Source organism: Chaetodon auriga, chromosome 6, assembly GCF_051107435.1.
Source record: "Chaetodon auriga isolate fChaAug3 chromosome 6, fChaAug3.hap1, whole genome shotgun sequence".
NCBI classification, from domain to species: Eukaryota; Metazoa; Chordata; class Actinopteri; order Chaetodontiformes; family Chaetodontidae; genus Chaetodon; species Chaetodon auriga.
The window spans coordinates 17813742-17826201 of NC_135079.1; the positions used below are offsets into that span (position 1 = coordinate 17813742).

Genomic DNA, 12460 nt, shown 5'->3' on the forward strand with positions numbered 1-12460 from the left:
TTGATATGTACTGGAATGCCATAAAAACCTGTTTGTTTTGTTTTGTCTTTTGATTGAATAATGTGTTGGACTAAACATGTTTACATGCCAAAAGCTACATGATTCATGAAATAATCTATAGCAAAAAACGTTTCAAACATAAACACACACAGAAAACCTAAAATGCTAAAATGAACGCTGCCTGAATCCTGGTGGAAGACATTCTTAAACACTTCATTAAGCGCTCATCTTCTTTTCTAAAAGCATGCCAAGATACTGTAATATAACACTGGTGTATGCAATATCAGTGGGCCAGAAAACAGGTTTCTCTTCTAGTCCCACAGCATTTCTTCACGTCCTCTTGAACAACAGGTAATCCCTACTGCCTCTTGCAACTCGCAGTGTCTGAACACATGACCTTGAAACAGAATTAGCAGAAAATGCAATATTAGCTGCGGTTATCAATTCAGCATTGCAAAACGATGAGTCAGATGGCTGCTTTATATTGTTATTGCTGAAATAACATCTCCATCCAACGTGATGTTTTCTTTTTAAACCTCCGTTATCTCGGATTGTTTTATTTAAAGACATCACAGAAGCACAGAAGTTCAATTTTATGGGGCTTTCAGCTATGACAAAAACAATCATCTGACATGTATTTGAACCTGTTGAGGGCCTCCACCACACAAACTAGCATGTATATTAACACAAAGACAATACCTTACCTGTATACATTACATAACATTAGACGTATTGTCTTTGCATAGAAACTTCTCAGTAAGCATGGCCTCATGCCCATTGTGGACTGCATATGCAAGGAGTCAACAGAAAATTGCTTATGTAACTCAAATATCTTCCGGGGATTTGAATGTTCCTTCAGGCAGGATCCTGTAGCCTCACGTGTACTGTAAAAACAGCTTCACCTGGGCCTGTCTGAACTCATACTGTAGGTATTGCCAGTTACAGCACCTGATAGTGAAATGTAACTCGCCTCATCTCAAAACAAAATGGACATTCTTCCACACCAGTGAAACTAAATTTGCATTCCCTTTCAGTCGCAACATTGCTTTGGTGTGTGTGTGTGTGTGTGTGTGTGTGTGTGTGTGTGTGTGTGTGTGTGTGTGTGTGTGTGTGTGTGTGTTTTCACGACCCGTTTCCCTGTAATTTGTTCACACCCATCTCGTTGGCTGCAGTCACAACATGAAGGTACAGCAGTGTTGTGTGCAGATAGATTATTACATGAACCTCCGGTCTCTGCAGCTTTGATGGAGTCTTTTGGGGAATGCAACCGCAACCTTCCTGACATGATCATGGATTTAACTGAATCACATCTACCTCATCTGATATTTGTTTTTGTGGTGTTCGCAGCATGTATCGACACATTTTTCACTCACAGAAATGTATGCTTCTGTTGCTCTTGTATGTGTGTGTGTGTGTGTGTGTGTGTGTGTGTTTGTGACAGAGAGGGACTTATTTTGCTGTCGTATACTCTGTTGTCCATTATGTTTACCTTAATAACATTATCCTCCTCCTGTGTTTTATAATCATCTCTGGGGTAAAGGTTTCACAAAGCAAATTTATGATGCGGTGGAACTGCAGTGCTATAATTGTCTTTTTAATTTGATTTTTGATTGAAAAGACCATCTCCGTGGACCCTGGCTTTGCTAACCACGGTGGTCGTTATTAGATATACAGTAAGAGAGACAGATGCATGCTTTTAAGAAGCAACCATTTCCTTTTTTCAGTGGTGTGAATGGTGAAAGTTAATCCTTACTAAAAAATAATGACTGTACTGACATTGTTGTTTCAGACATATTAAAGGAAACTGTTTGTCTTTTCAATTTGATTTTCAGCTTTTCTACAGTATTAACCATCCCAGAGCCACTGATAAAGAAACAGGCCCTTCTGGTGTGTCACATCGTCTGGTAATAGCTGGGGAGTGAAAGAAAGCATCTCACAGGCCAGATTAGGTCCAGAGTCCTGACCAGCTGTGACAATGGTCCCTTTCAGAGTAATTACAAGACTCTCCAGAGACAGTAGGTGGGCACGGTCCCACTTTCCTACCATAAAAGGCCTCTCCTTTCATTCTGGGCTCCTCTGTCTGTGTCTTGAGACGTAAGGAGCTCCAGTGAGTGAGTGACAGGGAACGAGGGATGATCAAAGGTGCTACAGTTATGTGATGGAAGAGTTGCTCGAAGATAAGAAATGCAAGTTACATAAGCGCTGTCTCATGGATGAGTTGATATGCAACCGTTCGTGTTTACACACATCTTGCATTCCTTTGTATGACACATGTGTACATCTCTTAATCCAACACTGTGGTGAGGAGTGTTGGGGTTTTATGGTTTAATAACTGCCTACGCTTTGTTACTTTGACTCTTTTATTTACATCCTGTTTCTGTGGACAAAACTGAAGTAGGGATGACAGACATATGGGAGGGGCTCTCTGATGTGTGTGCACTCACATCAGGTATTCACACAAAAGACAGGGGCAAGTTTGGAAGCATCTGCATGCTGGTTGTAGCGGTTCCCCTGAGATGGAATTTCATGTTAAGATTGGCCTGACAAACTGTGACTCTCACCAGTGTATGCCCTTAAGAACTACTAAGGCATTAGATGTGGCTGCCTGTCTGGTTCTCAAAATCAGTCTGAGATTGTTCTGCACAGTCCAACGGATGGGTAATTTCTCACAGCTCTTGGAAAAAAAAGCATATGGCACAATTAGAACACTTAAACTCTAAATAGACTTGACTCGTTCCAGTCCATTACTTGTGTATCAGCCGATCCATCATGAAACATTCTCTCCTGCATTAGCAGTGTGCAGGGCCAAATCTTGCATGTTGAACACTTGTATTTGCGCTGCATATTATAAATCACACTCTCTTTGATGTAAATGCCACCTTCGATGAGGACAGACGGGCAGCAAAAGGAATGACTCTTGTGTTTCAAGGTGGTGGATTTGAAGGATTGTCTGCTCAAGGTGATTTAAGCAACGAATCAAGCTTTTGATTGAATGTTTACAGATGGTGCCCTCAAGTGGCAACATTGGACTATTACACCATGAGTATCAAAACAACCATTGTGTCAGTAGGAAACCTTACCTGGAATGAATCTTTGCATTTTATTAAACGCACAGCTCAGTTTTAATGAAAGAGAATCTAAAATCAAATTAAGATTTTTTTTTATTTGAGCACTTGAATTTTAATAATTCAGTATTTCAACTTGAGAAATGCAAATGTGAGGTATTAGTCCCATCCCCTTTCATTTTCATTCACATAATACAGCCATTAGAAAACCAGCAACTGCGTCACATTAAAGGGATAATCTCTGCATATAAGTCCTCTAACTGGAGACTGTACACTGTTCCTTTTGTTCGCACACTACGAGTTCACTGGATGTTGACATGGGAATGCTTTCAATATCTTGAAAAACATCTAATCCCAGTGCACCTCAAAGCATGGTGCCCCCAAACGTCCTCCGTGCTACCAGACCAGACCTGGCCAGGCAACCAAACATCAGCCCATTCTGGTGTCAATCTGGGTGTGAGCTCCCTCTGCAGGGTTGGAGTATGCGGTGCGGGTGATGTTTCTGCAGAGCTGCCCTGGCTGTGTGAGGGCGAGTAATCGTCACTCTGTCCAGGAGCTTGGATGTCTGATGACTTTGAAAATGCTTGTTGCCAGACTGTAAACTAGATAAGTCCATCTCTGCACTGAAAGACAGAGAACTTTTCTTTAGTACCACTTATTTGTCAAGTTAAGTTGCACAGTGCTAACTAACAACTAGTCACAATCATATGAAGAGTTTCATTTTAAGGTCTTGTTTTTTTAAATATCATCAGCTCAAAGTTCAATTCATTATTTTTTCTGAAATGCAGAGCACAGGAGCTGTTAAGAGCAAAAATGGAGAAAAAGCCTACTGTATGAACGCATGCATATAAAAGTATCTTAATGCCATACCATGAATCCATGAGCCTTTCTCCGGGGGCACTTGAAGCGGGTGGGCGGGGTATGTGTGCTGCCAGGGGCAACAGAGGCACATCAGTCCTGGTCAACTGCTTGACCCTCTGGTGTGTCAGGTCTGTGTCTCCTGCTGTGGCACCTGTCCCAAGGAAGCGTCCTACTCTGCTGAAATCAGGTAAATGTTCTGAATTGTTCTGGCTGAGTCGAAGCCTCCGTGCACGGATCCCCAATGACCTGCAACTGGCAGTAACTGCTGTGGAGCCGAGAGGGCGAGAAGGGGACAGCGAGGTGTCTGGGGACAAGGACAGTCGAGCCACGTCAGGGAATAAGGCTTCTCTGTGACACAGGTCTGAAAACAAAAGAAAATCATTGCAAAGTAGCTTTCATTACTCTTTGTAATCTACTGATATATCATATGTTATGTCTTTGTTTTCAACTTAGATATTATCGTGGATAGATGATCGTCATCATTTTTAAGTTCTCTCCATTTTCACCTGCAACATCACTCCTTATTTAGTGAGTATTCACCTGGGGAAAGAGACTGGACAGAGGAATCTGGTGAGACAGTAGCTTTGCTGTCACCATGCTTCTCCACTCCATGGTCTTCATCACTACTGTCGTTCCTCATTCCACAAAAACCTTCTTCTTCATCATCATCATCGTCTTCTCCCTCTTCTGCATCACTATGCTGAATAGTCAGGACTTGTGGTAGTCTGTCTGTCTCTATGGCCTGAAGACGCCTGAAAGACAATGTAGAGAGGTATTTAGTTTCATCTTCTGAGGAGGACATCAGGCTGACAGCTGAAGTGAGGAACAAACTATAAGACTTCTGAGCCCAACTGTCTGAGTGATCCATGTAACTGAGTGTGCACGGTCTGTCATCACAAACCAAATGTTAAAAAATAGCCTTCATATCATTTAGTGTGATTTCAGCTCATGAAAAAGGGCAAGTAGTTGGTACAGTACCTGCTGTGCTGTTCCCTCCAAGCTCTAAGCTCAGCAAAAACATCAACACGTTCTCTAACATCAGCCTCCTCAAGGTCATACGTATGTTCGGGCACATGCATGGGCAGATCACGAAGCGTGGATGGAGACCTGGTGGGTGCTGTCTATGAGACGGAAGAGACAGCAAATGAGTGGGATGGATAGGAGACAGTAGACAATAGTAAAGATTTTTTTTAATTGAAGGAATTTTTGCTTCTTCTTCCAAAACACACCACCTACCCTCAACTTTTCTCGCCTGGATCGAATAGCCTGGACTGAGTTTCCACAGAACAGGATCTTGCCAGCTCCTTCATGAATCCACAGGTGAGAGACGGATATCAGTGAACTGAACCGTTTTCAGACACAAACAAGTCCTCTTGGTGGCAGTGTGGAGTAAAGATTGCTGTTGACAGTGTTAATCTGTGCAGAGTGACGCTAAGGAGAAGAGAATTGGCACCAAAACTAAATAAAATGTACAGGTGGAAATGGTCCTGATGGGTCAGTTTCTGGTGGTTTGTTTACTGTGACAGACATAGTTAATCAATGCACTACAGCAGCGACACATATGTTTACAACACTGGAGAAGTTATGACAGTGTGGCTGGATGGAGAAGATCTCACAGTGGAACCATGAGCACAGGAGAGCCTAACCATGCGTCAGGATGTCGGTTTCTGTTGCTCCAGCGGAGTCTGCAGAAGCAGGTCTGGATCCAGGAGGGGAGAGAGCTCCAGGCCTGGTCGATGACATGGGTCTGGAGCCAGTATGGGGTCTGGAGCCTGCTGATGAGGGGGGCCAGACACCAGAGTGGCTGGAAGCAGGGCGCCTGGCTGAGGTGGGTCTGCTGTATGGACATGCACCGTCCGCTGTTTCCTCTACAAAGACAAAAGTGAGTGGGCCATTGTAATTAACTGGTTCGCATCGAATGACGCAAAACAACATACAGACACACACACCGTCTCCAGTGGCCGTCTGAGAGGAGTTGCATTCTCTGATGGCGTTTCGGAGAATGGCCCAGTCTTCTCCCATGATGGTGCTGCAGCTACGCCTGTCCTCCTCCACCTTTAAATCGTCTAGGTAACGCAGCTGAGGGACCAAGTCTCTCACTGCAGCCCGATAGCTATAGTCTGCCGTCTGGGTAGAAGGGGGGAAAGACCAGGAAAGAGCATGATCGAGTTGCAAAGTGTGACTTAAATGTATGTGCAGTAGTGTAGACTGCTACACTTTAGTGGGCTTACTCTTCCTCAACACAGGCAAGTGAAATTGTCTGTTTCAGATACCTGGTATTTTAAAGGACATGCACTTTGTGAGGAAAAATGTGTAGAGACTGTAGCATTCTGGAAAATGCAGAATTGTAACTTGTGCCAGATTCAGGCGTCTCATGAGTAGCCTGTGAAGTATCAAACCTAACATGAAACATTGTGCAGTTCACACAGGGAAACACACTGTTTAAACAGGTTGTGATGTTAATTTATATTCTGTGATTTCATTCTGTTTAAAAAGGAAGATGCTGCATGCACTGTTTTATTTCACTTAAATTACTTTCAGCAGTACATCAAATGAGCTGATCCATTGTTTTGTGCAGATATAATTATTTCAGTTTAACGGCATGTGGCCTTTTGTGTACATAACAATGATTTTTAGGATTGTCTTCTATATGAAAAACATACCGATGCACATATTCCTGCCATGGCCATGCACTGGTTTCAGTGTATGTGCCAGTGGTGATGATACAAAAAACTAATTTAATGAAAAGACTGCTCAGACCTGTGCTGGACTGATCCATTTAACATATAGTTCAAGCCCGCTTCCAAAAAAAGTTGCAACGCTGTCAATACAGTCAATCAAATCAGTGCCGCATTAGCAGTCCAAATATATGACAGTCTAAAATTGTCAGCAGTTAGCATCACATTAAGATAATGCATATTAGCCAGCCTTAATTATATCTTTTTGCACTCAGCTTTGACTATTATGATGCTTTAATGAGCTCTATGGACCTTAACTTCTAACGAGGAAGCAAAAGACATACAGCTATGCAGGTTAATAAGTAGTGCAACTAAAGTCTATAATGGGCAGTTTGCACTGAGGTTCGGTCTTTAATCAGTACACAGAGAGAGAGAGAGAGAGAGAGAGAGAGAGAGAGAGAGAGAGAGAGAGAGAGAGAGAAGAGACAGTGCAGTGAATCACTGAGCTCCTGAGCGATCAAATTAGAGCTCGGCACTTCTGCCCTTCACCAAACCACACAGATGTAATGAATGAAAAAGAGAGTGAAAGGCTGGCAGGGAGGAAACGAAAGAGAAAAGAGGAGGAGAATGAGGACTGGGTGAAAGGAAGTGAGCGGATGTGTGCATGTGTGTGTGTGCATGTGTGTGTGTGTGTGTGTGTGTGTGTGTGTGTGTGTGTGTGTGATGGGAAGAGAGCGGGACCAAGAAGACTGATAGTTTGGCAAGACAGCAAACCCAAGAACCCTTCAGTCACTACAAAGCACAGGCCTAATGCATATTCAGCTCAGCATCTCCCCTCATTGCCCTAGTTTCCTAATTAATGCTCTGCTGGTGGGTGTAAATAAACACATTCACAGTGGCCCAAAAAACTCACAGCACACTGTGTCTTGAATCAGCAGAGGGTGGAAATGCAGCTTCTACCCTGTATATCCAGCTACACTCAGTATCGCTGAATATGCGCATGGTGAGCTGCCTTATGCACAGGCCATTTATTTTCAAATAAAAATGTACTGGCTAATAATGAAACAATATGTCTGTGTTATGGTGTCTCCACAGAAGAGTGTGCCAGCTATGTGGCTGTTATGTTTGATTATGCCGATGCCTCCCGCTCTCCCTGTATCCTATCTGGTGTGTTGAAGACCCAGCTACAGAGTGGTGAGATCACACAGATACTTTCATGTCTCAGCACATGCTAATTACATTTCAGTCATTATCTGACAAAGGGCTGAAAGCCTGCAAGCACAGGAGAGACAACTAACTGAATGATACCTACATCAAAGCCACATGTTGCATTTGCAAGTTGGATTTTACCACATCAACATCGGCCCAGCTCCTTGCTCAAGCTTTTATTCGGGTCCACCCATTCTCTATTTTTTCCATATATCTTTTGCCACATTTCTCCTACTTGGCTCTACTTGGTACTGGCTGCATCAGGTGACAGTGATGCGGGATTTTAAGTGCATTCTTCTGCTGTACTAATCCGCATAAGAATATCAGATAAATGTATATTACACAACTGCATAGAAAACATCCCAACACACACAACTCCATCAAAAGTTCTCCCTGCATCGTTGTCAGTGCATTATCATTCTTGGATGGTGACATGACAGCTGTTGGTCTTAAATACAGGACAGGCAGATACGTGACTATTGTTGCTAATATTGGCTCTCCCTGCTGTCTCCAATTCCACTACACTTCCTTTGGAAAAATGCTTGTTTGTCAAATATCTGTGTCTGCTGAATCACAAAGGACAAACATGGAGTCTGACAAGGACAGGCGGATAAGTCCAGGGAAGGAAAAGCCAGCATTTGGAGTTCAATCTGATCTGTTACCTTATTCAAGTGCCATCTCCTTTCACTGGAGGTGACAAATGCATAATATTTAGTTTTATGGTCTAAACAACATCAGCAGAACATGACCCTACCTGGATGGCAGTCAGGTTTGGGCGCACACACACAGGGTTGCCCTCCAGGGTGAGTTTCTGGAGTTTGCCACACAACCCCAGATACTGAACCTGGACTAGGTCATCCACATTGTTCCCCTCCAGATCCAACAGCTGCAGGTTCTCCAGCATGCCAACCTGACTCAGGTCTGACACACTGTTGTAGGCCATGTACAACTCCTGAAACGGAAAAAGGGACTGTGATCACTAATCAACATTATATCATTATATCATTACTCACAGATATATGGAAATAACCCACAGCACTGTTCAAGTCATGACTCATGTTAAGATAAGAAACACATTTTAAACCAATTATAGACATGTGTACAAGAAGTCCTTGTTTTTTTCCTTTGATTAAGTATATACAGATTTTAAACATTTTAATAAAATAAGAAAAGCATAGCACTTGTGATTTTTACCCCAAAACAGTTTTCTGCTTTGTTGAACTGTCTCAATCTGAAACCTAGAAACTCTACCTTGAGGGAAGAGAAAGAAGAAATGCCATCTAGGTCTTGCAGGGAGCAGCAAGGCATCCACAGCACCTGCAGGTGGGAGAGGGTGGTTCCCAGGTCTCTAAGGAGACAAAATAGCACAGACTTGATTTAGAGGCAGGGAGGGGAGTTACACAACCCTGTGAAAGGCTATCCAGTCCCTTTGGCCACTGAAGCTCGAAGCTCTTTTCTCTTCACTCTTGCAGGCCTCTACTCTGCCGCCCATTTGTCTCTGCTGCACACCCCTGCTCTGACCCTTCCAGCAGAGTCTCAGTCAGTGTATCTACATCCCTGTAACACCCTCTTCACTACAGCTCCCACAGCCCAGAGCAGGAAATGCTATCAGAGGTAGTGCACGTCCGGCTGGCTCTGCTCTGCTACTCTCAGGGTGGAGCAGACAGCTCCCTATCTTTCTGCTTGTATTTTCTTATCCCTCACATTTCTCCACCTGTCCTGTTATAAGGACAGCTTACTCTGTGTGTGTGTGTGTGTGTGTGTGTGTGTGTGTGTGTGTGTGTGTTTGTGTGTCTGTCTGTCTGTCTGTCTATCTGTCTGTCACTCTGGAGGTTTATTGCTTTTCTTCTATCCGATTTGATGACACCGCTGTGGCTGCAATCAAACTGCTAGGACAATCCAGGAGAAACTGCATATTTCCTTTCTTTTTTTCCTTTTTTTCCTGTCTTTGTCCAAATGCACAAATCTGAAAGGTGATATGCCACTAACCTCTCTGTGTCCTATTGTGAGACAGGTGAGTGAACCTGTTCTCCATGGGTATCCATCCCTAAGACTGAACCCAACACCACAGATGTGGGTGTCTGCTGATCACAAGCAACAACATGCACCTTCCAAATAAAAGCATTGTATTGCAAGTCCCTGTTGGAAAACCTTGGCAGAGCTGAGTCCTCCTCCTGCGCTGCAACCAAATTACACTTTGTTTTCTCCCATAAGGTACACATCTGTGTGACTTCAGATCTTCTGCAGTGCTTCCAAGCACTGTGTTTCATTAAAAAGTGTCCTCTAGGACACATGACCAGTGTGAAGCATGACAGTAATCCCCATTGGTCCATCACTACTCTAGGTCAAATCATAGTTTTCCTCATGGAAAGACCCAGACCTGCTTACTTTGTTTCTAAACAAAAGCTAAATGTGAAAAGTGACAAGTAGCGTATCCCAGTAGCATAAATTCTGGTTTGTTTCACACCATATTTCATTTTTGTTTTGGGGATTTGCAGCTTCTTGAGTATTTGTAGTATTCCATGACGTGCTGTCAACATGAGTATGACTGTGTGTTCTCCTCGGAACAGGTTGCAAATCAGGACAAAAACAAGAAGTTAGTATTCGTGTTATGTAACTTCACGCTTACCTTACTGACATGATCATGCTGTTGTTCATTCTGAGCTGCACCAGCCTGGGCAAGTACACACCTAAAAGATGATCAAATAAACAAAGCCACATCTGTCACTTTCATGTAACAGTGGCGTGATTATTTATTAAGTTTTAAACTAGCCTCCTGGCACAATTCCAAATTCACCTCATCAGGTGTTCAATTAGCTAAAAGGATGAGCACCAACTGTGGCAGGTTAGGCATGACTCAAACATGCTCTGTCATGCCTGCACTCATTGTGAAATCTATTTACTGAGGACAAAGGTGAGCGTAATGAAGACGCTCCTCCACCATTATCAACTCCTTCATCCTGCACTGAGGTTGGCACACCTGACAGGAAATCTATCACGGATACATTGTGTGAGTCATAGCAATGTCTTTGAATGTGTCTTATCTAGTTCTGGTTTGTAACTGTCTATTTAGTCATTATAAGGAACATCTGTTATGATTCATTACTGTACAAGGTGTCAAAAACTCTGTCAGTTTTATAAAAATGAACTGAAATGTAAAAGGAGTTACTGAGTGTGTGACCATGTTTGCATAAGGAACTCCAGATATAAACAATAAAACCAATACCACCAACAAATAGAGGGCTCTCATTTGTACCTTTGCCAAATGGTTTGAAATAGTAAGCCATGATTTACATGTGTAAATGCTCTGATGTTCTGTATGTCTTACCAATGTTACCCAGTGAGTATTCTTGTGTGTCTACGCAGATCTCCAGCGAGGTCACACGAGAGAGGTCCCCAGTTCCACAAAGCGATTCCTGAGAGGAACGGAAATTACCAGTACAGCAGCTGACCAGTACTGGCATGCTGAACTGGGTTTAGTCTTCACTTGACATATTTTCATCATCCAGTATTTACCTTAGACATACGCCTGTGTTGATGTGATAAGTTTTGTGAAGGCTGTGATGTGAAATAATTCTGTCTGCCCATCTCTCTTTGAAAATTCAACCTGCACAGCACGTGCAGCCTTTTCTCTAGTTACTGTTCATAAAGCAGTTCATCGGGCATAGGGAAGGGCAATAACAGAATCGTTTCACCATAATACACTGCAGGCAGGACACATACTAGGTGATAATCTGATCTCCAGTAATAGAGATTTTCTTAAGGCCGGCATTTTATGCACATTGATTAACCATGTGAATGAGACAAAGACAAGGGAGAACAGGGTGAATCAGTTGGGTAAATACTGACCGTATCCTTAGGCACTTCTGCAAACTTACCAGCTTCTCTGGAGAGAAGTAAGGCTCCACTGCCGTTTGAGAGTCCTCGCGGGGTTTTGTGGCAGGGGTTGGGTTGCTGTGGCTCGATCCTTTCAGCTCAGTCACTCGGAGCAGTGCTGTACCAGGCCGAACCTCCTGGGGTACAAACCCATGACAGTAACTCATCTTTCACGGCTACCTGAAATGACCTGCAATGAAAGCGTCCGGACAACATTGGTTCTAAAAAAGTGAAAATGCTGAGAAATAATCTATCTAGCAGCGTTAAATGAGTTAGCTAACAAGCTAGCATCAGCTAACGTTACTACTGAATGGTTAAACGATGATAACACCTGAGGCAAATGAATCAATATTCCACTCTAATCTAATACCAACAATATGCACTTTATAAATTAGTGTTATCTGGTGTCTTTTCTAACAATATGTATTTACCTGGTGCAGGAAACTGCATGCTAAAAAGCTCTACGGTGTGCCATTTACAGACTAAGAGCACTTTTCTCACAAGCAAAAGTTTGCTTGACAACCATAGACGACTTCCTGGATACGGCACTGAGAGACCCGTGGCTCTCTGGGATATGTAGTGCATGCGTAACAGTTAGCTCTTCAGAACAGCTCGAGGGGATACATTGCCACTATTAAGCTTGGTTTAGGCTTCGGCGTCGCGGCGACGCCGTACCTACGGCGTACACCCTACGCCGTCACTGAGCATTCGTAGTTCTGCGTCGAGGGAACGCGTTGCTCCGCAATTCACCGCCAAGCCGCTAGGGGGGTG

The 12460-nt window shown here is 43.3% G+C and overlaps 1 protein-coding gene across 1 annotated transcript; it reads right to left on the reverse strand.

The window, feature by feature from the left end:
- Positions 1 to 3249: 3249 nt before the first annotated feature.
- On the reverse strand, positions 3250 to 11856 carry lrrc56 (leucine rich repeat containing 56). Its single transcript, XM_076733968.1, has 12 exons — positions 11692 to 11856; positions 11142 to 11229; positions 10443 to 10503; positions 9065 to 9161; positions 8568 to 8765; positions 5876 to 6053; positions 5573 to 5794; positions 5163 to 5230; positions 4905 to 5047; positions 4467 to 4678; positions 3974 to 4287; positions 3250 to 3708 (listed from the first exon to the last, which is right to left on the reverse strand). Exons 1-12 carry the CDS (start codon positions 11854 to 11856, stop codon positions 3511 to 3513), a joined length of 1944 nt encoding a protein of 647 aa, XP_076590083.1. The 3' UTR covers positions 3250 to 3510.
- Between the last annotated feature and the right edge of the window lie 604 nt (positions 11857 to 12460).

Bases quoted from the DNA above. Each gene is read 5' to 3' on its own strand.
- lrrc56 (XM_076733968.1), bottom strand. From the start codon at position 11,856: ATGAGTTACTGTCATGGGTTTGTACCCCAGGAGGTTCGGCCTGGTACA. The intron at 11,230-11,691 runs GTAAGTTTGCAG...CGTTCCTCTCAG, and splicing joins ACTTCTCTCCAGAGAAGCTG to GAATCGCTTTGTGGAACTGG. The intron at 9,162-10,442 runs GTAAGCGTGAAG...TTGTCTCCTTAG, and splicing joins AGCATGATCATGTCAGTAAG to AGACCTGGGAACCACCCTCT.